This window comes from Dermacentor albipictus, chromosome 2 (assembly GCF_038994185.2).
Source record: "Dermacentor albipictus isolate Rhodes 1998 colony chromosome 2, USDA_Dalb.pri_finalv2, whole genome shotgun sequence".
Taxonomy (NCBI): domain Eukaryota; kingdom Metazoa; phylum Arthropoda; class Arachnida; order Ixodida; family Ixodidae; genus Dermacentor; species Dermacentor albipictus.
The window spans coordinates 150,594,338-150,619,744 of record NC_091822.1 but is presented as its reverse complement, the minus strand read 5'-3'; the positions used below and the strand labels follow the sequence as shown (position 1 = coordinate 150,619,744).

The 25,407-nt window shown below is 49.1% G+C and overlaps 1 protein-coding gene across 8 annotated transcripts in view; it reads left to right on the top strand.

The window, feature by feature from the left end:
• Nucleotides 1-25,407, top strand: part of LOC135899836 (eukaryotic translation initiation factor 4 gamma 1-like) — a 142,686-nt gene that overhangs the window by 66,653 nt on the left and 50,626 nt on the right. For all 8 annotated transcript variants that reach the window (XM_065429212.1, XM_065429209.1, XM_065429208.1 and 5 more), the window contains one exon: nt 9,336-9,939. In XM_065429212.1, the coding sequence (XP_065285284.1) occupies nt 9,336-9,939 (604 nt within the window). The remainder of the gene's footprint in view (nt 1-9,335; nt 9,940-25,407) is intronic.

The window sequence follows — 25,407 nt, the reverse complement described above, 5'->3', positions numbered from 1 at the left end:
CCCAACAAATTGGAGCAGATCAGTGCATTGTTATCCTTTTGATAGTAGTTGCCTTGTACATTCAGCAATGACTGCATATTTGAAAGAATAAGCCTTTCTAGCTTTCTTGCATCTGCTTCTGCTTCTGCAGAGTTGCGCAATGTATTTAAAGATTAGTGTATTTAAGGGGGGAATGGGTCATCGGGACCGAAAATCGCCCCAAAATTTGAATTTTCAAATTTTATTTTGAGCGTTCTCAACGCTTTCCCACGCCTATCTCTGAAATTTGGTTACAAGCTAGCATGTAGTTGTTCCGTTATCCACAAGCATTGCTGTTTACATTGGGGACAAATTGCGCTCGATTTTCGTTGCGCGTAATTCGATAACTACGCCCTCTACAAGTGCTGTTTTGGTATCATTTGAAAGTTCACGTTTCTGGCTTTCTTTATTAGTCTGTTGGCAACATTGCCGGCGCTGTGGTCACGAAAGAAAACAGCATAAAAAGAAATTCGCTGCGCATGTTATTATTGGCCAGTTTGAGCATGTGACCAAGACGGTGAATCATGATTTGCTCCAAGGACCACGAGCGCTCAAATGACGAAAACAGCCGCCATTTTGTCTTAGCCTTGCGACTGCAACGCGTGGATATGCTGGAGGTCCGACAAAGTTTCATTCCATCAATCGTTACGGGATTCAATCAGGATTACGGTCTAACTTCTAAACTAACTTTGGTCTGCGAGATCTGCGGTGAAGTTGCGTCTGGATGGAGCTCGCGGATAACCGAGGGCCCGAAAATGTGTAATCCTTTAGAAGTGGACGTAGTCGCAGTGCATGCTATGTCGTCGACTGGAAACGGTCAAACGGCCATGAATTCTACCTAATGTTGGCCTTTGGTGCCACCAAAGCCACCAATTCTACCACCTAGTGTTGGCCTTTGGTGCCGTCTTTTCAAACTTTCTTTTAATATATCAGTTGTGAAATGTTTTTGTGGTTTTTTGATGATGCCGGGAATGGGCATTATCTCTGTTTGTACTTGTGCTATCACTATAATGCTTTTTTTCCCCAGAAAGGCAAAGCTGTGTAGAGTGCAAATATACGAAACAATGTTGTTGCATTTATTATAAATGTTTTTAAAAATGTTTTTAGCAGTTAGATGAGACTTCTCTCAATGAAGCTTGCAGTGCTCTCATTTGATATCAAATTGGGATACACCACCATATTTGCTTCTTTACACTGTTAGTTCCACATCATTTTCGTATGTCGATATCTAATATGCCATGTGTAGTTTCGTAGATAGCTCACTTGCAAGCAAATTATGCAATAAAGCTGAATTTATTCAATTTCCGGAAAGCTATTCTGCAAGAAAACTAGATGTATATGTAAAACTAGTGCTTTGAAATACATAAACTGCAAGTTTCATCAAAATCGACAAAGAATTAAAAAAGTTTTCAGGTGCAGGGTCTTCCTTTAAACTATTCGAAAAGAAAATAAAGCTTAAAGGTATTTTGTTTCCTGCCAAAACCTCATTGCTGCCACTTCTATATAAGCGGCAATTCGATAAAAGTGGGTGCACCATAAAAGCTGTGGTAATAGCATCCCAACTGTTTGGAAACCCTATGAAAATGAAGGAAAAGATGCTTAATTTTACCTTAGTGATGCACATCTTTTTGTCTTTGCAGTCGCCAACCGATTTTCTGGACCTCGCGGGAAGTGAAAAATAGTTCGAGCAAATTGAGCAGTCTGAAAAATTCGTTCAGCGAAAACATTTTTTATCACGCTTAGAGTGGAAAAAAAAAAAATCTGATGCCCTGCCTCATATTTGGTCGGAGACTGTCAGACGGAGATTGCCATAAAGATTGGAGAAACGAGCCGCACTTCTTCATGCCACGTGGCTCATGCGAAGGCACAGGAGGTGGCGCCAAGCACATAGGCGCAGCAGCAGTAACACGCTCAAAGATGCGACAGTGCCTCCGAGACACGCTTGCTTTGTGGACAAACTACGTGCAGAATGCCAACCAGAAAAAAAAAAGGAAAATATGGCTCCTGCATCTAATAATTATGATCATACAATTGAAACCCTCGTTAACGAAACCCAGCAACAACGAATTTCTTGCGACAGCGAAATATTTTCATATCCCCTGCGAACACCCATAGGATTCAATATATGTCGTACCTCTCGACAACAAACTGACGCTGTGCTACTATCCTGCGTCAATGAAATTTGCTGGATTGTAACCCAGCATATTACCTACTCACGTAAGGCTAGGGAGCTCCTAAATGTGCTCAAATGCAGTTGCTTAGCATCAAGATTGTGCAAAATGCCAGTGCATTGCGCTTGTGTGGGCGCTGTCGGTTTTGTTTGCAAAAACAGTCGACCACCGAGAGCGATCGCGTGTGCTGGAAACGCGTCATGGCCGCCATGTTGTTTGATGATTGCCTGTTCGAAGCAGCACGCACGTTGCTGCCAACATGCGACAATGGTTTTTGCACACCTAGTGCAGTGCTTAATGTGCACCTAGGTGAGCAAAATGCAGAAAAGACTATAAAATCCACATCTTGTCGACGTGCAATTGTCTATGGCGCTTGAGACGGCGGTCGCAGCATGCAGTGCCATGTATTGGGCCGTGATTATGGGATCGTCCGGGAATACGCATCCATTGCTTCCAGAACACTGGTTTCGGTGCCGCTTGTGGGGTTTCTGGCTATCGCGGAGTTTTTCGGGCTCTCGCGGTGGTTGTGTGGAGCCATTGCGCTGTGTTTCCGGGGGCTCTGTGTCCCTCTCCTCCTTGCCTGGACGGGGTGGCAGCGGGTCATACAACACTCACTCTGCTGTCATCCCGCCCATGGGAAGGTCAACAGGCTTGCCCCATTGGCCGACATTTCGGCGGGATTCGTGCCCTGCTTGCGTGCACTCCAGGTAAGCGCGCGCAAGACGGGCGCCCGAAAAAGACCACATCGGGGCGTCGGAAGGTGCGTACGTGTCCCTCTCTGCCGGTGGCGGCCCCCTTTGTCCGCCGCCGGCCGATCGTTACTTTGGCTCGTCGGGGTCCCGGCCTCGGCGCGCGTGCGCTCTTCCGTCGTCTCGATGTCCTGAGGCAGCGTCTGCCGATCGTGCCCCTGTCATTTCGTCTGCCATTTCTTTCTATTTCCCTTTTCTCTGCTTTGGGGCGCGCGATGGCAGGCGCTGACCGAAGGATAGGTAACTTCTTACTGCTGGGGTTCTTTGTTCTTTGTTCCTCGTTTCTTCGTTCTCTCTCTGTCGCGGTGCGCCGTTAGTGGCCACCGGCGACCATTCGGCCATGTTTTGTGTAATTAGATTCAGATTCGGACGTTACGTTAACTGATCTTTGTATTGAGTCCCAGCTCAATAAATGTCCTTTGCGACTTCTGGAGAGATTTGCCTAGGGTCTCCCTTGCTGCGTGCGCGGTCTCGCCTTCCCCTAAGTTGGGGCTGGTGGGGCGCATACGCGCGCAGCTGCGCGTTGGTACACGGAGCAGGCCGGAGCGGGCGCGCACGCGGTGCCCTGCGCGCGTGGCGACTGCTGAGTGCTCGAACCCGCGGTGGTCGTCGTTCGGCGCACGCGGAATCGGAGCGTGCGCGCCGTGGCCGTCGCGGGTGAAGACCACACACTCCACAGGCATCACGTGTAGATTTGGCACCAGACGCGATTTGCATGAAGGGGCAGTAATCTCTATCGATTGCCTTCGGCTATACGAGATACAATCACTTTCGTGCTCAGCACCAGACGCTCTGGTGTCTTTGGGTGATAGTGTGCGTTGGAGAAATGCGGCTGCTTGCTTGGAGCGCTGTTGCTCTAAATCCAGTGCCAAGTTACGCAAAAAGTGATCTCAAAAAGTGAGCGGATCTCCGAAAGCGATTGACCAAGAATACTGCTTCACGGCAGTGCTGCCAGTGCTGATTGACGTATGCGGGGCACCTTGTACTATCGGCAATGCGCTCCTATATCCTAGGGCAATGTTTGCCAATGTAGGCTAACGGAGTTTTGACAGTAAAGTTTCATTGTGTGATGCATTACCCACCTGAGCTGTCTCGCTTTTCAACAACGAAAATCTTGCGAAAGTGAATTTTTTCACGTTTCCCACTGATTTTATTATTGCGAGGTTCAGCTGTAGTGCTGACAGAAAAACGGAAGTTTCGTCCTCTCTAGAATTTTGTCAGCCAAGGAAGAGCAGGCATGGCCTCTGAGACAGGAAGCTGGTGTGTACTCTTATTGATAGCAAGCACCTCCCAATTTTGGAAGCTATACAGCAGGCCGCTAGAAGCCAACCAAGCCAGCAGAAAGTCCAACATGGTGGCCTCCAAGATCAGGTGGGCTGTTGGAACGAGGGATTTAATCTGGAAAATAGAACTTTCGGGCCTAAATTCTTCCAAAAAATCTGTCGTGAAAATGCATTAGCTCTGGGGAACTGTGGCGCTGCAGTTATTAAATCAGAAATATCCATCAAGTCCGAATTTTTGGAGTCCGAAATATCCATCGGCGACTATACTCCGCTGAGAAAAAGATAAGCTAAGATTCAAGCATTGTGCAAGCCCATAGTCACTGCCGTTGCATACAATTCTTTCAAAAGCAGACACAGGCGTTCCCTCGACTGCGCCATTGTCAAATATGCCAAAAACATCATTTAGCGCCGTTTGCCGATTCCCGCTGGCTTGCATCGCGCGTGTGGCGAGGTTGCCATTCACACGGGTCGAGCTCCACGCTGACACGACATCGCCATAGCATGCGCACATGGTAGAGATCTTCATGGCGAGACCATATTCCTGTTCGCTTTTGCCTACTGCGACACTACCCCTGCACACCTTGCACTTGACAAACGTCATCAGTGCGTTCACGAAGTCCTACTGATAATAGCGAAGCTTGCCTCGGCGTCTACTGGTGTGGCCGCAACGCCGTCGGCGTGAGTGGAGCCATCCAACTTCCGCTTTGTTGGTGGAGTTGAAGCAAGTTTTTTTGAGCAATTATCTGCCTCTCTAGCAAATACGCGTGCTGTGACATTGCAGTGTCACGCCGAACGCGGTCGCCGTCTAGAACACTTTCACTTGTTGGCAAGCTGGGTAGGCCTACTTCAGCAACGTCAGCAGCTTCGGCATCACCTGCAGTTTTCGGCGGACTAGTCCTGATGTTTTCCGAAGGAATGGAATGCTTTTGAAAGTTATAAGCTGATTGCTTCTTCCTTTTACCGAAGTTGTGCTTCGTGGCAAACTTCCCCTGTGGATGATCAGACATCGTTGCGCACTTGTCACAAACCTACGAGGTGTGCCGTCACGTCACCTGCGGAATGGAGCAGACGAGAGGAACCTAGCGCACCCAACCACAGCATGCATTTCTGATCACGCACGCTAGTCGACGAATGGGAACACGCTTTTGGACTTTCCTTCTTCCCAGATTTTAACGTCACTGGCGAGCTGGCGGAGTTACATTTGTTGGGAAATTGAAGAAGAAAGGCTCCTCTTTCCAACGAGACCAAGGTCACTGCAATCGCGCGCATAGGAAAAGAGCTACGCGTTGCTATGAGAAAGGTTGCTTTTGCGCAGAATTTAGCTCAGTGATATAAATTGATGTTGCGGGCAACATACCATTCCGTGAGATGTGAAACTTCCTTTAAAAGGCCTCCGATTGGCCATGCCTGTCACGTGGCGAATCGGAGCTTCGTCATTGGTTTTGCTGGCAATACGCGTCTTCTGCCATGCCTCTCGGCTTGCGATGTTCTTATGTATGTGCGGTTTATAGTTTAGAAGCTGATATCTGATATTGCCAGTGAATCGCACATGTAACGATTGAGCGTAGTTTTGGTAGCGGACTACACAAGTGATGCGTGCCTCTTGGCATCTCAGCTTGCCAGTACTTGGAGAATGTAGTTTTGGAAGCTCATTTGTGTTGTGATATCCGCCCCTGGACATATTGTCCCACTGTCAGTGCCTGCAGAGAGTAGTTTCGGATGCCAATTTGTGTCTACTCTGAACATATCAGCTCGATGCACCCCATCAGTGTTTGCGGTGCGTAGTTTTGGAACTTCACTGGTGACCATGGGCCAGCGACCACTGAAATACAAGACTGCTCGTGCTTACGGCTCTCATAGGCGAAAATTGTCGATGAGGATAAAGGCTGCTTCAAGGTTGCTTGGCAGTGGTGTACAGCATAACAAAGCAGTCCAGACGTGCAGCCGAGAATTCCACAGGCGGGCAGAATGTGTATGAATGCCGTTCAGGAGGTGCTGCAAAGCACTTAACATGTGGGTGGAAGGCCTACTTGTGTCTACAATATTGAGGAGTCGCTCTCTGGCACTTCATACACGGGCGATACATGTCATGCAAACAGAGTACCACCGCTGAGCTTGTCGCTCCGCATTCCACATCGCTGGATGCATCCAGTGATTGCACCTCGGATGCATCCGATTCTCGTCTCGGCAACTCGCACGATGTTGCCACGCTGTCCACAAGTACGAGTGGTACCATTCGGGATGTGCCTGGAGCTGCATTTTGCATCAGCAGAAGCATGCCCGGAGGCCGCCGCGAAAGTGCAAACAAAGCTAAGGCAGCTGGATCTTGCCTTTAAAAAGAACATAACTGGGGTTTATGAGGGGAGATGGTTGACATGTGGCCATACATCCCACATAGGTGCCGGCACTCTAATGGAATTTTTCACATGACTAGTGCTCGACTGTGTTGTCCTATCAAACCGATGCCATGGTAGCATGCATCACGAATTTGCCAAAAGAACAGGTGTGAACTCTGGCAGAATGGAGGTTAGAGCAGCATTGATTCTATTCAAGAGGTCCCTTAGCAAACATGGTTTGCGATATACAAGCATGGTTTGTCATGGGGATAGTAGAACTGTTCTAGCCCGTTAAGACTTGTGGATTTATGCCATTTACAAAGGAGGCCTGCACTAACCCTGTGAAGAAAAGGATGGGGACAGCCCAGCATGCTCTGATCACAAAAGGCAAGAAAAGGGTACCTCTTCGAGAGAAAGGTGGCCTCACCCAAAATTTAATAAAGAAACTTGCAAGTTACTATGACACGACTCTGCGTGACAACATTGTGGAAGAGATGCAAAAGGTCATAATGGCAACATAATCTCACATAACATCTACCAATGAGGACCCTGATCATGACCTTTGCCCACAGGGAAACCAAAGTTGGTGCCAACATCAGGCTGCAGAAGCAGTACCGCACAAGTACCGGCTTGGAATACGTGTTGCCGATATGCATTTCTGCCCGTGTACCAACTCCTTTCTGACATGCAGCTCCTCAGCCTTTGCGTATATTTTTTCCCTATATTGTGTTTCTTTTCTATATTCCTAGAAGTACTGTCCAGGGCGTAACTCTTGTTTTTGCAGTTTGACTTCACAATAAACGATTCGACTTCTTGCTCACAGAATAATGCCTGTGGCACAGGCACCGAATAAAAGATGAGAAATTAAAAAAAATTAGTTGCAAAAACAAAATCAGAGGACTGTTCGCCTTCAAGAGTGGAATGCGATAGCGTTATCGCACCCCGTTTGCACCGCCCACTCACTTGCTCGGCATGCTCTTGTGTCACACAAAGACGAAACGTGCGCCTGAGCAAGTGGAACGAACCAAAGAACTCAGTGTCGCGGAGGGAGAAACGATCTACGCGAGCCTAACATCGTGATCGAAACGGACATCCGGGCCGCGACGCGCCACGAAGGCGGACGCGATCGTGGGGTTGACGCGTCGATGGGACCACCAGCCCACCAGACGCGCTATGGCGCAGCGATCACGTGAGCGGAACGAGGAGCCGCGTCGCGCAGGCGAGTGGCGCTCCACCTGTCGGGGCGGCGCTGTACATGGCGAGGAGGGGGTCTTCTGTGTTTGCCGCAAGATGGCCCTGCGTGTGCGCCAAGAGCAGAAGAAATGTACCGGAAATGTACTTCGCTACGCTTTTAATTGTGACTTCTGTAATATGCATGCTCATAATTACCGATATACACCGCAGTTTAACTTTCTACGGCACGTTTCTAAGGCAACACCGCATTCACTAGAGGCACTTTTGTCCCACTTTGAAGCATCGAACTCATGGCTGAGTGGTTGCGTCTCCGTCTCACACTTCGGAGACCCTGGTTAGATTCCCACCCAGCCCATCTTGAAATTTTGATATTTATGAATTGCCTTCCGCCATTTTTCGCTCACGGCCAACACCGCTGACGCTGACAACACTGGCTTTTCTGCGGCATGAGCTCTTCAACACTGTCGCATTAAAAATTTAAATGTCACGGCCTCAACCATTCATCTTGGAACGCACAGTGCTTTGAACAAGCTTTATACTACATTTTTTTAATTAATTTTTTAATTAATAATTATTGTACATGAAGTTCTAAAGATACCTTCATGAAATTTCTACAGTAGCATCACAAAAATGTTTCTAATAAATCTGCAAATTTTTATCAAAATCCACTAATAAGAAAGTTCTTATCAAACATCGCATCCTCCCTAAAACGAGTGAACACAGTCGATGGAGGAATGTGGTGGGGAGGGGCACAGGCTTCCGTGCCATTAGCTTTCTCGCATTAGCTGTGCCATCCCCCTATTTTGATTTTTTTCATGCAACCCGGTTGTAACAATTATTGGTTTTTAGCAATGGAATTTCTGGGCCACCTGAATATTGTTATAAGCGGGTTTGACTGTATCGCATTATTACATACGTTTTATATTGTGTTCACATCAACAAGACACCGAGCAAATAAACGCGTTCTACAGAGATCTTTTTCCACGGGTGCTTTGTTTGAATGGTTTTTGCTGCACAAACACTGCTTGCATAACTTCACAACGACAACATTCCGTGGTTTTATTTCAGTAATAAATATAGATTATTGGAGCACTCTTGACGTAGCTGCAGGGCTGATAATCATCCAATTTTTTTTAGCAGCCTTCGAATAGCAATTTTAGCAGACGATTTGGGCATTTTGTGGCTAGCGGGAACAAGGCCTTTTAAGGTCCTACCATTGTAGCCCACTGCTTTTTCGCATTACAGTTTCTGCGCCATATCCACCTAGTCGTATTAGCGCTAGTCTTATTATTTTTAGTTTTGGCGCCAAAAATGTCTATTTGCTAGCATTTCGTGACCCACCCACTTCTATTTGGAAAAACATTTTTGCATAGAGGCTGCTCTATATGTACGCTATCTGAACCCAGGATTTCTATGGGTTCTGAAATTTGAACCTTTCATACGGTGCAGGCCTATTTTGCAGGGCCATTTTAAGGTTCTGGTTAGGTGGGATGTGAGCTTGGTCAGTTTTTTCAACAGGTGCCCATTGTGCGATCAGTGATGCTGATGATGCATTATGCATATTGCATTGTCTTCTTTTTCTAGGAGCAGCCATCTTCGAGTGCCACCGACATTGCTGGCATGTTTGCCGCCCAAGTGGCTGCCGTGGCTTCCTCATCGGGTCCCCCACCGACCAAAGTTTCCTCCACGCCAGTGCTAGAACCAGCTCCCCCTCCGCCGCCTCCTGTTGAAGAGGTTACCCCCCACGAAGAAGAGGTGGCTGCCCCCATTGAGGAGAGGAGAGAACTGCACAGTTCTCCAACTCCTCCTCCGCCTGCGGTGACAGCCCCACCGACCGAGCTCCGCGGTGCCGAGGTGGCAGCATCGCAGAGCATATCCACGGAGGCAGCAGAATCCGCTGCAGCTCCTTCCGCCAACATAGAGGTGGCTGAGGTGCCAGCGTGCACCGAAGACACTGAGAGTGCTGTGCCGACGGCAGAAGTGGTGGACACGCGGAACAGTGTATCTGCGGAGGGAAGGACGCCTGTGGTTGTGGACGAGGTGGCTCCTGTGGTGACAGCCGCTGCCGCCACCGCGGTGGCACTGGCCACGAGGAAGGAGCCCGAGGAAACACCAGTGGCCGCTGTGCCTGCCAAGACAGTGGCTGCTGTGACAGCACCGGCAGAGACTACACGGGAAACAACAGATGGTGAGTCTCCGCTCCACTCTTGTCGGGTGCTGTTTGGTGGGATCTAAAGACTGGGCCCTCGCTGTGTTTTGTGTCGCATTGTAGTGACGGTGAAGAACTCAACGCTGCCAAACCCTGCAAGCCAAGAAATTCTCTTAATTGGACATAGCTATGGTTCGAGTGTTGCTTGTTTTCTTGGCTACGATGGCACTGGTGGCCACAATCGTCTAATCCACAGTACAGTCAAACGCACTTATATCGAACCCACGTACAGTCGAACCCGACTATGTCTCACCCGTTTACATAGAATTATTCTGTATATAGAACAACTTCTGAATACGGTATAGCTACAATCAGTATATATAGCAAAAATTAAGCTTACATCAAACAAACAGCAGTGACTCCCGATATGTTGAACGCCAAGCGGCGCAAAAGTGCCCCCAGAAGTTGGCTTTCCGTCGCGGCGGCGCGGCTCTACACAACCGCTTTCCCTACCGTGATTGCACTGCGTCGGGCGAGCCAACAACACCCTTTTGCAAAAAATTATCCTGGCCCGCCCGCAGCGCTTGCTCAGGCAGCCAATCAGGGGCTCTTGTACCATCGTCATGCAAGATGGCACAATTGCGGGTTGTCTCGCTGCTTTTCTGGTTCATTGTTTTTGCGCCTTGCGAGCCTTCTCCCGCAGTGTTGCCATGATGAAGCGGCAGAATTTGATTTTCGCCATGAAGCTCGAAATCGTAAATCAAGTCGAACACAGTGAGAAGTCGGATAACCCTGCAGCATGCAAGATTCCGAGGAGCACTCAGCATGACCTTAAATAAGGGGGAGATTAGGGCTCGACCTCTCGATCTGTTGCCCGTGGCGCCCGACACGTACGCACGGCTGTGTGCAAGTAGTTAATAGGAAATGGCTTCAGACGTGCCGGCTTCCAAGTGCCCAGTGGGCCTAAGTTCTAATGAATGCAATGGAGCCGTTGCCGGTGTTGCCAAAGTTTGGAGCGAGCCGTCAGAATTTCCTAAAGGTGTTGATGAGTCAAAGGACGACGAGTTTGTGAGTGCAGGTGATGGTGTCGAGATAACGGGAGAGCCTGAAAACGAAGACTACGTTGCCGAGATCATACCGAGTACAAGTGAAAGTGGGCCCAATGAGGAAAGCGACGACGGTCCTTTGCCCGCATTCTCCGAGGTAATGGTGCACTCGCAGTAGTCCGGTGCTTCTGTGCGAATGCGGAAGGTTGGAGCCTCTCAGCCGCTCTGACTCATTAGACATGGCTGTGAAATAGCCCAAGCAGAACAAAATACAGGACCATTTCATGCGAAACCAAGCTAGTTTCATCAATAAAGTGGTTTTATAAATGGTATGTGCTTTTATGAGATTGAATTCTTTAACAGGCTTATATCGAATTATGCCCTATATCAAACTGATAGGCATTCTGTTTTTTTGCAAGTTTGATATAGCCGGGTTCGACTGTATAACAAACTATTGTGTATATTGAAGAGCTATAAAATCCCCTTGAAAATTTTTGTAGAACATGTTTATTTTATATATTGAACTTTTTGTGATCCCCTTCAGACTCTATATGTCCGGCTTCGACTGCAGCATGCCAAGTGTGTCCGCTATTTATACGTGCACCACTGTGCATTCTAGAATTATCGCTGGTGCTTGCATAGCTTCGAAAATGCACAACTCTATTCTGCCATCCATGCTATCCGATTAGACAACTTTTGGTGTAGATGGGTGGCAAAACTACTTAGGAAATGTCCGTGTTAGATGTCTGTGCTAAGCAATAAATTGATGAGCGATAATCCCAATTGCTTCCATGAAAATGGACAGAATGTGCGATTTCATGCAGGACTTGTAAAAGCTTCTCTGTAACCAGTAATGAATGAAGCTGAGTAGCTGATGTTTCCCCTTCACTATACATTTTGTGCTATATTGTGAAGTGCACGCACATTTGCTAGTCAGGGCAAAAACAGCTTGCATCGAGTTCCATTCGCTTCAAGCCCCATTTTATGAACGTCGTCGTGCTATCGCATAACGCTCAGTGTGGCTTTGGCCGAATGCCTGCATTTGTTGTATTTGGGTCTGTTGCCAACTGTGAGCAAAGCAGACACTGGGTACTATAGTGGATGATAGTAAGGTACATTAGTCTTTAGTTCCAAGTCTGGCCAAAGCATTTGGTCGAACTGCACTCACCAGCCTCCAGATGACTGAGAATGTGACTGGGCAGTGCGATCAGCCATCTTCCTTGTTGGCCCTCCAGGAGATGCAACCTAAAGGTATCATCACTGCTAACTCTGGACATGTCTGCCATCCTCGTGGCACGAAAAGGCAGCTCTCGCGTCTAGCTGCTTTATGTTGCCATCGTAGTTAGAATTACGCGTGTTGCATTGACATCAGTGAACATCAGTCTGCTCTTTAGGAGCTTGGCCAATGGCTGCTGTATCCTAGTCATGCGGCAGTCCCATTTGGAAGCCTAAATGGAGAAGATGGAGGAGCCAGCTGCCTCTAAGAGTTGGGTTAGTATAGCAATAGGCCTTCAATTTCTGCGTTCGCCCTCTCTCCCGTCCTCCTCTTATATTCTAAATACCATTTTTACTGCATATTCCTGAAAGAACATCGGTAGTTTGGTGCGCTAAAGTAGAAGTCTATTGTAGCACCATGAGAAATCGGGAACTTCTCTAAAGCTGGAGTGCATACCGCAATGAGATGACTGAGCTTGGATGTACGAAATCACTTTATTGTGTATAACACTACTGGCTTGCACAAGGTCTTGCGAATACATAAAGCTAAGGGCACTTTAGCATTTTGAACTATTGCTCACTTTCTGTTACTTTGTTCTGTAGTTTTTCTTTGCCTTTCTCTTTTGTTTTTATGCAAATGTTTCGCTGCAAGGGATGTCTAAGCACCAGAAATGCCATTGACGCTTGATGTCTTTGCCTGAGCTTTATCCAGTCAGACCAGTGTGTTTGTAACAGGTCCCAATTTATTGCACTGTGAGCATTGCTACTGATAATGAGTAGTATAATATGATCTTACAAATATGTTGCTGCCTCTATGAGCTTCCTTGTGGATCTCTTAAAAGAACAGAAAAGGTAAGAACACAGCAGTGACATGTGATGGAAAGCCCGTAGAAGAGCCGCTATGAGCACTGTGGTGCGTTTTTGCAAGCGATGTGTAGCACACCTATAATTAAGTGTGCAGTAAGTAGCCTACTGGTTTTCTGGACCTGGAGGGGACCAAAGAACAGTCTGAATAAAAGAACAGTCCGAAAAATCCGTGGGTCGCAAAACCGAACTTTATTCCAGCTAAACTAAACTGAAAAATTCGTGGATGGTCCCACATTTTAACTTCCTGCTTTTTTTTAATGACGTCTACTTGCATCTGTGCAAGCGTCATCTCCTCGTCATACACACTAGACAACAATATTAGAGCGTTGACGTCTTGTGTTGATGGTTGCGGGCGCCCAGAGGTGTCGTCGTGAGAGTCAGTCGCTCTGGGAAGGTCCATCCCACTGCTGCGCAAGTCAGCAATCAGCTGCTCGCCGGTGTCGTTGTCTTCAGCGGTGCCTTTTGCCTCTTCGGTCACGGGCTCTTTAGAGTTGAAAAATCCAGCATGCCTAAAGCAATTTGCAATCGTCAAAGGCTGAACAGTCTTCCAGGCATCCACTAGCATGCCGAGTACCGAGAACAGGTTAACCGAGTATGTCTTCCCTTTGTCAAAGCATATGAGTGTGCGGCCAAGTAAACGGGCCCGGTAGTGCACCCTGAGGTTTAATGACCCCTTTGTCCATCGGCTGGAGCACACTCGTATTCGGTGGCAAGAATTGAAGACTAATAGCTTGCAGGTTGTTTACGGTGCCATGCGCCCCGCAGTTGTCTATGACTATTACCATTCGCCTCTTCTGAGCTTTGTGTAATCCAGGCCTTTGTATTGCTGCTGTACCACACAGGCAGGTTCTTCGCACCCTTAAAGCAACGCGGGTTTTTGTCTTCCCTATCACTAGAAGGGGCAGCTTCTCGGTGCGAATCGCGTTTGCCCCGACCATAACGGTTACCCTCTCCTTACTACGCTTCCCACCAGCGCAGGCCTCATTAGTAAACGAAAGTGAACAGTCTGGCAGTATTTTGAAGAATAAGCCTGCCTCATCACAATTAAAATTGTCTTCAGCAGCATACTCTTGTAGCAGAGCCTTCAACTTAACTCATCGAGTAATCCGTGACAGTAGATTGATCCACGGCACCGCTCTCCCCGCGAACTTTCCTGAAAGAGGCTCCATGCCTTTTCTTAAACCCAGGGATCCACCCATCGGTGAACTTGAAGTTCTGAATGCCCATTTTTGAAGCGAGCATCTTTGCTTTCTGCTTGAGCATGTTGCCCGAAACGAGGAGGTTCTTTACTGGACTCCTTTCAACCTGCACGGCCTCTTCAAGCTTTGGATGTTGTCCTTTCCGGTCATTTTTGTAGTTTTGCAGTGCAACTGGTTCACTGCAGACAAGATCTTTCCTTTGTTTTTCGCGCAATCAGACAAGGTCTGTTCAGAGATATTAAACTCCTTTGCGATGTTGACTTGAGTCCGTCCTTGCTTGATAAGCTTGATGATGTCAGCCTTCTTGTCCAGAGTCATGGTTGAATATTTTCCACGCTTCTTCGACGCATTCGGTGAAGGCGGGTGAAAAGCAGGGGCCATGGAGTCGAAAACACGCCAGTATTACACTGAAAGAACGGCCGTAACGCACTGGAATAGTGATATGTTTTGCAGTGGCTAGTGATGGCAGGCAATGATTTCAATTGCACTGTACTGGATTAAAGCCGGTGGATCACTGCTGGATGAAAATGTGCACGGCACCACCTACGACACCGAGGCAAAACTGATGGTGGTTATCGTGAGCATCACCTGGCGTTCATAGGTGGTGTCTGAAACTGACTGTGCACGAGCAGTTTTCGGCTCTCAAAATCTCTTCCGCTGCAGGCCACAGGCAAAAGCATGGCCTTTAAGATAGGCGTTCCTTACAACAGGCGCCATCATTGCCACATGGATTTGGATGCCTCCTATACTTGCTAATCGAATTGCTATACCGATCCAAGCCGCTTCACGTCCAATCCAAAGCTAGTCAAGCAGCTCAAGATTCAAAATGGCGTCCTTCCTGAGTCATAACGCTGGTCCATGGGGGCCAGTGTTGTCTGGAAAATTGAACTTCTGGCTTTATGTTGTCCGAAAAATCTGTTGCGAAAATACATTAGCTCTATAGGAACCCTGATGGTGTGTTTATGAAGTCCGGAATATCCATCGTCAGAATTTTTTGGAGTCTGAAAAATCGGTCGGCTACTGTAGTTGTGCGTTTGTATGAAAAATACTGGTCACAATTGTTTTTTTTTTCTTGAAACCTTGCTTGCATGCATCGTTAAGCTTTATTGTATAGTGTTCACACAACATTGCACAATGTGCATTGTACAATGTTTATTTTGCCAATTCAAGAAAATACTGACGTAGCCAAAATAAGTATGTGTAAATAAATTCCCTAGTTCCGCTGCATAAGTAGTGCATGCTTAGCTCTTCCTTCATTTTACCCTTGGTGTTGCTGAAATTGCTTCAACTGCGTCACCACATCAACATGACAATATTAAGTAACGTCTGGAGTCTGGCATGGAGTCTATACAGACTCCATGCCATCCTAGGTAGTGTAGGATGGAGAATGCTGTCTGTAGTGGTGGTCCAGCTAGACTATTTGCGCCATTTTGCTACAGTTCGACTTGCCTGCTCCTGGCTGCACCGACTCAAGTGCCATTTGTGCTAGCTGCTAAAAAGTGCGGTATTCTCGCGTTTTCACAGCAATGCAATGATTTCACTACGGTTATGCAGCGGTCAACAACTGATTTTACGGATGCCCGATACTTCGGACATCTTCGTGGCACCGCCACGGTGCCCCATAGAGTCAGTGTATAAGAACGTCTGAAATTTCGGATGCAAAAACCCATAGTCAATGTATAGGAACGTCTGAAATTTCGGACGTGAAAAACCTTTGCAGTCTGATTTTCCGGACTTTCTGCCATGACTGCAGGTACAAAACAGCATTTATCGAAGCCAACACCGCCCCCGTTTTCATTATCTCGCCACCTCGAACTGACACACCTGTACGCAGATCCGCTGGCAGCTGTAACCACCACCTCTGCAACGTTAGGCCTGCAACGTTAGGCCAACGTTCGACATTCGATACCAAGCTTCTTGCTGTTCAGTGTTTCTCATTAAAACAATTCACCACAGTTAGGAATTGCACTGGCCCGCTTTGATAATCCTCGCCAGGGACTTTCAAAACTCGGGAAGCGTGACGCATTGCATAAGGCTGTTTCTCGAAAGTCAGCTTCGCCTCAATAGAGCAGTGTTAAGCGGTGAAGCGTATGGGAAGTATTGCGGTGAAGCATACCAAGGGTGGGAAGAGGCAATGGTCACGGGACACAGTATGGATTGATTAATTATACACGCGTGTGCCAGCTGTCTCCTGTCGCCTTACGAGCACTGATACGCCTAATAATTGTACTGGCAGGGCTTCAGAGCTAATTTGGACGTGCCTGTGGCAATTTGAGCCCTTAGTGGCAGTAAAAGGTAGTGCCCCACACCAGCAAAAAGACACCTGATGGCCCCCCCCCCCCCTTTTTTTTTTTCAAAAAATGTTTTTCATTCTGCTCCTCCTGGAAAAGAAGGTCGGGTATTGGCGTCAAGTTAGTTTTATGCGCACTTGACTAGCGATGAACACCATGTGCCCCTTAGAGTCACTGTGTAGGAATGTCTGTAATTTCAGATTCAAGAACCCTTTGCTGTCTGCCTTTCCGGACTTTTTTGCCGTGAGCACAGGTTCAAAATGGCATTAATTAAAGCCAACACCGTCCTTTTGATTATCTCGCCGCCTTGAACCAGTTCTCGCACGCAGATCTGGCAGCCGTAGCCGCCACTGTTGCAACGCTAAGCTTGGCTGCTTCGACGTTTGCTATTAAGGTTCTTGCCGTTTGCTGCTGGAATTTCGCCGTTGTCAGTAATGGCACTGACTCTGCCTCTGTAATCCTCAGTTGTCTTCGAAGCTTGGAAAGCATGGCGCATTGCAAAATGCTGGGTCCTGAAAGTCAGCTTCGCCTCGATACAACGCTGTTACGCTGTGAAGCATACGCGAAAGTATTGCGGTAAAGCATAACATACGTGGGAAGGGGCAATGGTCACGGGACACTGTACGTATTGTATTCCATAATTATACACTTGTGCACTCGCCATCTCCTGTCATAGTACAAGCACCGATAGGCCTAATAAGTGTACTGGCAGGCTTTCTGAGCTTTTTCGGATGTGCCTGTGATGATTTGACCTCCTAAGGGCAGTAAAGCACAGGCATTCATTTTTTCGGACTGCCTGATTTGATTTTTGGGGGGTTTTCGTGGCCCCTAGGGAGCAAGGAAAATGGGACGTTGACTGTACAACTGACTAAGAAGATGCTTTAAATGGTCCGTGGAGCAAACGCGCGGCAGAACGAGGACAAGAACAGAAATGACCGTCACACTGATAAACGATTGGGAAAGGAACTGTACCACCTCTTTGAAGGAGCTTGAGCTCAAAAAGCAAAGTGTTGGCTGTCGCAAAGATGTAGGTGACCCTCATATAAGCCAAAATAAACTCTTGAAAGCAGTAAAACGCAAAGCAGAGGCATTGTGCATGGACTAAGAGTATGTGAGAATAGTTGAGGTTGAGTTTGCAGCTGCTGAGAAATTCTCACTTGTGACAAAGTTTGGGCCTGATACCAATTATCTTGCTCTCACTCCATTAAAATCTCATTTCGAAAATATTTATGCATGTCTTTTTATGCGTATTGAAAATGTTCAATTCAATTTATGATGGGCTTTATCAACTTTCTTTTTTTGAAGATATTTTATTTGCTGTTCATTTTACTATCCCTTCAGTTTTCTATTTTGAATAAGATAAACACTATGCAAACTAGATTCGTATTTTTTTTAAATTTCTTAAAATGCTTATTTGAGAGTGGCAGCATTGGGCTAAATGGTGCCAGCCTGCCTCAAAATGCTGGTGCGGGTGCTCCAAGAATTGCTCCAAATCCTAATCTGGCTGGGCCACCACTGTGTATGTAATAGTGCTTTGCAAAGTTTTGTTATCTGCCAAGGTGAGAGCATACATATGCTTGCCAGTTAAGAGCGCTAGGCTTTGTGAAGCCTTTCCCGAAGCTAGTTCTCGAACATTTATCAGGGTTGCCACTGAAGGCACAGCAACTAAGCTGCAGTGTTTATATCTTCCTCCTACATCCTTGTTTTGAACAACTGCCAACAAGCACTTGTTTTATTGTTTGCTTGGCGGGGTGGAGTAAACCGAGTATAACGAAGCAGTTTCTCGTTCGTAGCTTCATGAAGAATTTCCTCGGCTTCTAGCTTCCTGGAGCTCGCTTGGGCTGTGACCCATTTTACAAGGGGCGTGAGTGCCTTTGAGTCCGTAGAGTGGGTTCTTGCCGACAGCTTTTTCGCAAGTCGTTTGGAGCCCTCTGAACACATTGTCCGCTGACGGCAAAGAGAGTTCCTGTGCCATGATAGTGCCGTTGATGACAGGATCAAGCATATTTGCGGGAATTTTGCTTGCTTTTCTTGGGAACACTTTTCCATTTAAAACCTGCCTCTGTCTGCTGTTAGATGTCATGATTGCTATTAGTGTGTCCAAAGTGGCGTTCATTTCTGCTAGTGTTTTCGTGAAACGTGATTGCGGAGCCTCATACAGATTTTTGCACACGGTGCACAATGAATACAGGATCCAAGCCTGTGGTGCTGCAGTGATGTCATGCTTGTCCTATCGTCAGTGTTGTGACATGTAACACTCTCGTAGAAAAATGAAATGCAGATTAAGTTAAAAGTATTATGTTCAACATCTAATGCATTACTTCAAGCTCATCGAGTGTGCACTTGTTTTTTTCACTATTTGTTTCATCTAGTTCTTTGAAGTTTAAAGAGAGGTCTGAGGCACAAGGTAGCTTTACAATATGTGCGGTAACAATTGCGATGGCATCTGTGCTGTCCTGGCAGCTGTGTCCGAAAAAATGTGTTGCTTGTCAGTTTATGCTGTTACAAATTTTCCGCTGCTTATGTCCTGCCTCTACAGGTAAATGATGATTAAAAAAAGTGGATGTGTATCCTTCAAAAGGTGTGTGTCAGGACAGACATCATAATACATACCTCCCCATCTCATTGTGTATGCAAGATTTTAAAAAATATTTTGAAGTTCGCAGTTTGGTTAGCAGTCGTGGGGTTAGTCTGGTTAGATTTGTTAGTCTCCTGCAGGTCCAAAAATATAGAAATGGCACCCACAGCAGGTCCAGGTTTTGTCAATATAAGCTTGAGGTTTGGTACATTAGGTTTAAATGGTGGCCACAGACTGCATGCCGCTTTTTACGTAGGCATGCTACAGCACATCGCAGAGGGCACCTGCAGTGGGTGCTAGCGATTCAGAGGAACCTTGCCTGAGGTTGTCAAAGCATATCTCAAGTTACTGTTCTTTTTTTGTAATCCCTGTGCATGCCAAATCTGTTGTATCCCATAGGCTCGTTGATGACTGGGTGCAGTCGATTGGGGTACTCGCAAGGAGGCAGATTCCTTCCTCCAGTTGTGGGCCATTGGCTAGCAGTCCTCTTGCGTCGTGGGAAAAAGGCCAGTGGACGTACTACACATTGTGTTGGCGGGTGCAGTGGTCCAATTTTTCCCGGCCGTCGCCTTGGTTGGAGTAAATGCTGTCATCCTTTCAACCCCACAGCTCGCATCCACAACCCTGCAGTGGAGGGAGGGGTCTGGCCGAGAATTCGTTGATTCGAGACGGTTGTTTCCCGTCGTCAAATTCCTTTTGCGGTTGCTGGACCAGCTGTCCAACCGCTGGGCGCTCGACGATGTCGGCTGTTCGCTCGCGCTGTTATTGGGCGCGTTTCCGAGCCTGCTCCTTCCACCTCGTGGTTTTGAAAGACCGCCTCCGAGAGGCGTGCCCTCCGGAATGTTTCACACTCGGCTGCCGGGATGGATGATGATGATGATGACGATCCCAATCATTGGCACCTACCCTCAAAAAGCGGGATTGTGTCCTTGAAGAATGCGGTGAAACGAGAAGTGGAAGAAGTTGCCTCGCGTGCTTCGACCCGCGGCTGCAACTGCTCCGTCGTCGTCGTCGTCTTATTCGGTGTCCCTCCCCGAGCCTGGCTGAAGGGGAGGGAGGCGCTCTTGGCGTGCTCATGGTTATATTGCGCTCAGTTTTACACAGACGATATTAAGGAAGGACAGGACGTGGACGGACGTAGCGCAAGCGTGCTCCTTGTACATACGACGCGGCGGTAGACGAAGATGAAGAGTAGTGGTGGTTGTAGTGGTAGTGGTGGCAGCGCGTGTCGCTCACGCGACCACAGCGCCAGCCGGCTCTGGGCGGTCCGGCCCGGCGGCACGGGTGCCCCAGCACGGAGCCCGCTCGGAGACCCGGGAGCGGCCGGCGGCGACGTCGCCGCCGGCCGGCCATGGCTGCGGCGGCCGCTGCGTCGGCTGCGGCTGCTCCTCCCGACGCCGAGCCACGTCCTCCTGCTCCGACGGCGGCGGCTGCTGCTGCGGCCGATGAAACCGCGGCGCCACCGTGCCGAGAAGACCCTTGCAGTGCCGGTACGACGCCCGCGCTTTGCACGTCCGAGTGATTTTGTGCCGTGTAGCGCTCGTAGCTGAGGAGATCTGTTCCCTCCCGCCAGTGCGTGCGTGCCGGGCGTTGGTTGCTCAACGCCTTCGGGATCGGCCTCCTTGCTTGCACAGCCGGAGGGGGACGGGTTGGCGCTCGTTAAATCGGTGCGGTGCGTCGTTTTTCGTATCGGTTGTTAATGTATTATAGCACCGGCCGCGAAAAAAAAAATTGCAGAGCATTCCACCTTTTTTTGTTTTTTGTTACGCGACATGTGCCAACGGGGAGTCATCGAGGAGTCATAGGACCTCTGACCGACCACGGTAGCTGCCAACGGCGGCGCTTCTTTTCAACAGGGGAATGTTGGGTCAGTGGTAGAGTGTAGTCACTGCGTGGATCTGCCTTAACGTCGTTCTTCTGGCTTTAAACTTAAGGCTTTGTGACTTTGCGAGTCGATCGTCTTCAACAAAGTGTTGCGTTATAAGTGCGACAGTTCGCAACGTTTATGCGTGCGTCGATAAACACACTGCCCGACTAATTGCCTACCCGAGTTCAGAATAAACTGGTTGCTTGGAAATTTGGAAAGGTAACGCGAAATAGATGACGTCACGAGTGTTAGATCTGCGCTCTACTCATCATTCTCGTGGCGGCAGTACGCTTGCAGCGCCCCCTTCCAGTAATGTTTTTTAAGGGTGTTTTATGGCGACAAGCAACGAGAAAGGGGGGGGGGTGAATCGAGGGGCTCGATTATCGTTAGTCTAAGTCGCAGCCATACGGAGCCAACAGTTAATGAAGAAAGAAATAATCCGGGAAATTATTTGTTGCATTTTATCCAGCGTAGAAATAAGGTAAAGGGAAATGAAAGTGGACGAAAAATCAACTTGCCGCCCGTGGGAGTCGAACCCACATCCTCCGCATTTCGGCAGAGGCAAGTCGACGTTTTTTTTCCCGTCTTCGTTTTGCTTTGGCGCTTGTGCTATGCAATCAAAAACAACCGATAACTTTCCTGTGTCCTTTCCTTCGCTGCATTAACCGTTGGCTCCATGTGGCGACAGGTACGGCACGCATAGGTGGCGGCATTTCATAACTTGCGTAGTGCTTCATCCTCTCCACATACCATCTGTTTTTCTGCTCCAGTGAGTGCCGGTGACACCGTGTTCCCGGAATGATCGGGCTCCGCGATATTGGTCGCTGCGAGGGCGCGATGGGGCGTGGGCGCTTGCTGCTCTGCGCCTTACGAAACGAACTTTTAATTTTCTTCCCTTCCTCTCGCATCTGCGACCCCTTGCTTCCTCGACGGCCTCGGGTGGTCGTCCTTGTGACGTCATCGCCGTCTTTGGCGCGCGCGGCAGCCTTTCGTGGTGGTCCGGCCGCTATGCGCGCTCGCGCTGACGGCAAGGAACGAGTTGTGCCGCGTGTACGGTTGCCGGCCGATTGGCCACGGAGCGACCGTATTTGTTCTTTATTGCCTCGTTTGTCTCGCTGTAGGCTTCGCCCGCCTTTCTTCGCCTCCCCCCCATCTTCAGGCCGAGTAACGTGGCAGGCAGGCCGGTCGGTCTGCCGCCGTTCGCAAGCCGGCTTTCCCGCAGGCCACGCAATTTTTTTTCTCATTCGCCTCCGTCTCTCGGCTGGCCGGCCGGCCGGCCGACGGTTACGTTGTCCCCTTTCCTTTCCCGCAGCACTGGTTTCGCCGCCGCCGCGTGATGTAGTTTCCTTAGCAGGTTGAGCCAGACGGCGGCGCCCTCCTCCCGATACGTACGTGGAGGGCGGCCTCCTCGATGGACCGACCGGGCGGCCCCGGAAGGACGGCGTGACGTCACTTCCCTTTTTGTCTGGGGTGGAGGGAGGGGGAGAGGTTTGCCACAGGCGGGCGGCCGAAAGCGCTTGTGCGGCGGTCGGCCTGTGTGTGTGTGCGTGGTGTGTTGTGTGCCGTATGGGAACCGGAGGGGACCTGGTTTTTGGGGCTTGATTGATTCGGGAAGCCGGGCCGACGCTGTGCTGAGCGACGCCCCCCCCCCCCCTCTTCTCTTCGTGCCCCCTCCTCTCGGCCGGGGTCGTCCGCTTTTGCTTTCCGCTGCTCGGTGATCATCGTCTGCGTGTCTCCCACATTCGGGCCACGTTGGTTGGCGCCTCACCAGCTGCTGGCGTGCGTGTGGTGGTTTGCGCATTGCGATTCGGTAGCATTCCTCGCACCGCTGAGTGCCGTCTTGTCGAGACTCTGCTGCCTGACACAGCGTGTTCACACTCTCAGTCTCTCTTTCTGTGCGTACGGAAAGTTACGTGCGTAACCCCTCCCGACCGTGTTTGCCAGTTGTGCGCCAACAACATCCGGGACGACAACCCTCTGCGACCACCACCCTTGGGGCTATTCAAGACTCCCTCAATCCGAAGAGATTTCGAAGTCGACATTTCTCCCGCTGCTTGTTCGTGTTGTGTGTGTGTTGGATGTAGGAGGATGCCGTGTTCGCCCAGCCGAGTGTTGTGTCGTGTGCGGAGTGCGCCCCCCTCGCCCCGTGCGTTTTGTTTGCGGCGATTGCGTTGGACCGCGTGAAGTGTGCCTGCTCGTAGAGCGTGTGTTGTCCATGGGCGTCGCTCTGCCGGCGGCTACGTTTCGACATCCGGCCGGCGCCTGGTCCTCCGCTGCCGCCTAGCGAGAGCCGCCACGGCGTGCGTGGTGAGTATCTCACCACCAACACCAGTTGCTGAACCACTAAATGGTGCCGAGAGATTAAAGATTTATTTGCAGAGCTTGGTAAAGTTTGGTAGCTAACTCCAATAGAAATGACAGATTAATAGTGCCACTATAAAACATAGTCAAGCATAAACCTGAGCGATAACTTCATTTTTTAATATCGATAAGAATTTGAAGTACTCGTACGCCGAGGAGCTTCGGCGCCTGCTGCTGCTGCTTCTATAATTACGGTTGTCTGAACGGGAAAGTCGTCCGAGTCTCTCGGGCATGTCTCTCTCTCTCACTCACTAACTTCTGTGTGCGTTGTTCCTGTAGTCCTTCTACGATGAGAGACGGTTGTGACGCTGGCTTTGAAGCTCGTGTCACGAGCCGACTGCGGGTTAACGGTGGAATAAATGGGGTAGGCATATTGCCGAGATTGGGCTCAGGCAACAGGGACAGCTAAATGCGGTACGCTGCAGCAGGCTTTTGCCTTTGCAGGAAATGTGTAAGGAGTGGGGATCTAACAAGCCGTCACCTAATATCGTGGGTGCGCAACCCCCGAGTCGCCGAGCAAACGATGCTCTGGCTTGTTTTTGGGTTGCGAACTTTCTTCCTTCCTACACACATTCCTTCTTCGAACTTAGTGGTTCGCATGAGCTTACATCGAGAGGCACGCTCGTCTGCTGCTTATACACCCCCCTCTCCCCTCCTGCTTTCGTATTACACACCAGCTGTGCGGTTCAACTCTGTGCAGCACAGTTGTGAATGTAAATCGTGCAATGGAAATGTTTCTGCCGCTCTGAGGCTGAACGAATTGCCACAGGATGTCGCTACCGGGTCCGCTGCCGTCGTCCACGGCGAGTCGGGAAACCGGGCACCACCGTCGCTTGCAACGACATCTTGTGGCGCTTTGTCCGACCTCATCGCCTTAGAAGCGTTTGTTTCGTGCGTGTTTTCGTCGGAGAAAGGAAAAAGAAAAGGACAGCGAAATAAGTCGCTCGCAATTTAGCGGTGAATGCGAGAGAGATGCGTTACCATTATGTCGCGCTTCTTTCGAGGCCCCGGATCCATAACACACGTCCGGTCTCGTCGAGGAGCAAAGTGCAACTGATGATGGTCTCGAGCAGACCACCGCCAGTTGCAATATATATATATATATATATATATATATATATATATATATATATATATATATATATATATATATATATATATATATATATATATATACACGCTCTTTTAAGCTCCCCCCATCCTCCGGCTGCCTGCACAACGTGACCGGCTTCCCGCACTTCACACACATACTTCTTTTTTTTGTTTTCGCTTTGACAACTTCTAAACTGCTGACGTATTAAATAGCTCCGCGTTGACGATTACTTCACTGTCGACGCTTTACAACCACCAGCGAAGTAGAAAGATCGTTCGTCCTAGCAGTAATAGCTTCATGCCCGTTCTGATTAAACTATGCTCCAGAAGGTTGCACCACCAACGCGGCTGCTCGGTGGTGGTGGCGATAAACTTTAATAAATATTGGGCCATATCTTAAGCTATGCCTGGTTTGGCCCTTGATCTCGTGAAGTGGCCGGCAGTCGGTGATGTCCGGCGACTTCCGAAGCCCAGCCCACCAGCTGCTATTGGACAGCTGGGTCGGAGCTGGACACCGCGACCTCCCATCGCTCGAGGTCACTGAGTTGCCATTCTGGTGGCGGCTGGAACTCGGAGCATATGTACAGTATGCGGTGGAAATCGGCTCTTGGGGCTCCGCATAAGACACGTTCCGGAGAGAACAGCCCTCGGTGCATTAGTGCTCAAAAGGGCGGGGGGAGAGAAATGTGCGAGATTGTAGCTGGCGCCACGTCACCTGCTCTTAATTTAGTATTTTGTAAGGCGGAGGATGGTGGAGTCGTTGCTCTCTCTAGTGGAGTGAAATTTCGTGGTATGTGACCATTCGATCACGGGCGCTCCCTGGCTCGGCGGCTTGCCCTGCTCGGTTGACGCACGCTCGAGCGGTGTCATGGGCGGCTTCGTTTCCTGGATGGCCCGCGTGCGCGGGGACCCATGTGAGTTGAATGGGCCTCGTGGTGGGGGGCTGAGAGGAGTTGAGAATTTTGTGGGCGACGGCATGCGTCCGCCCTTT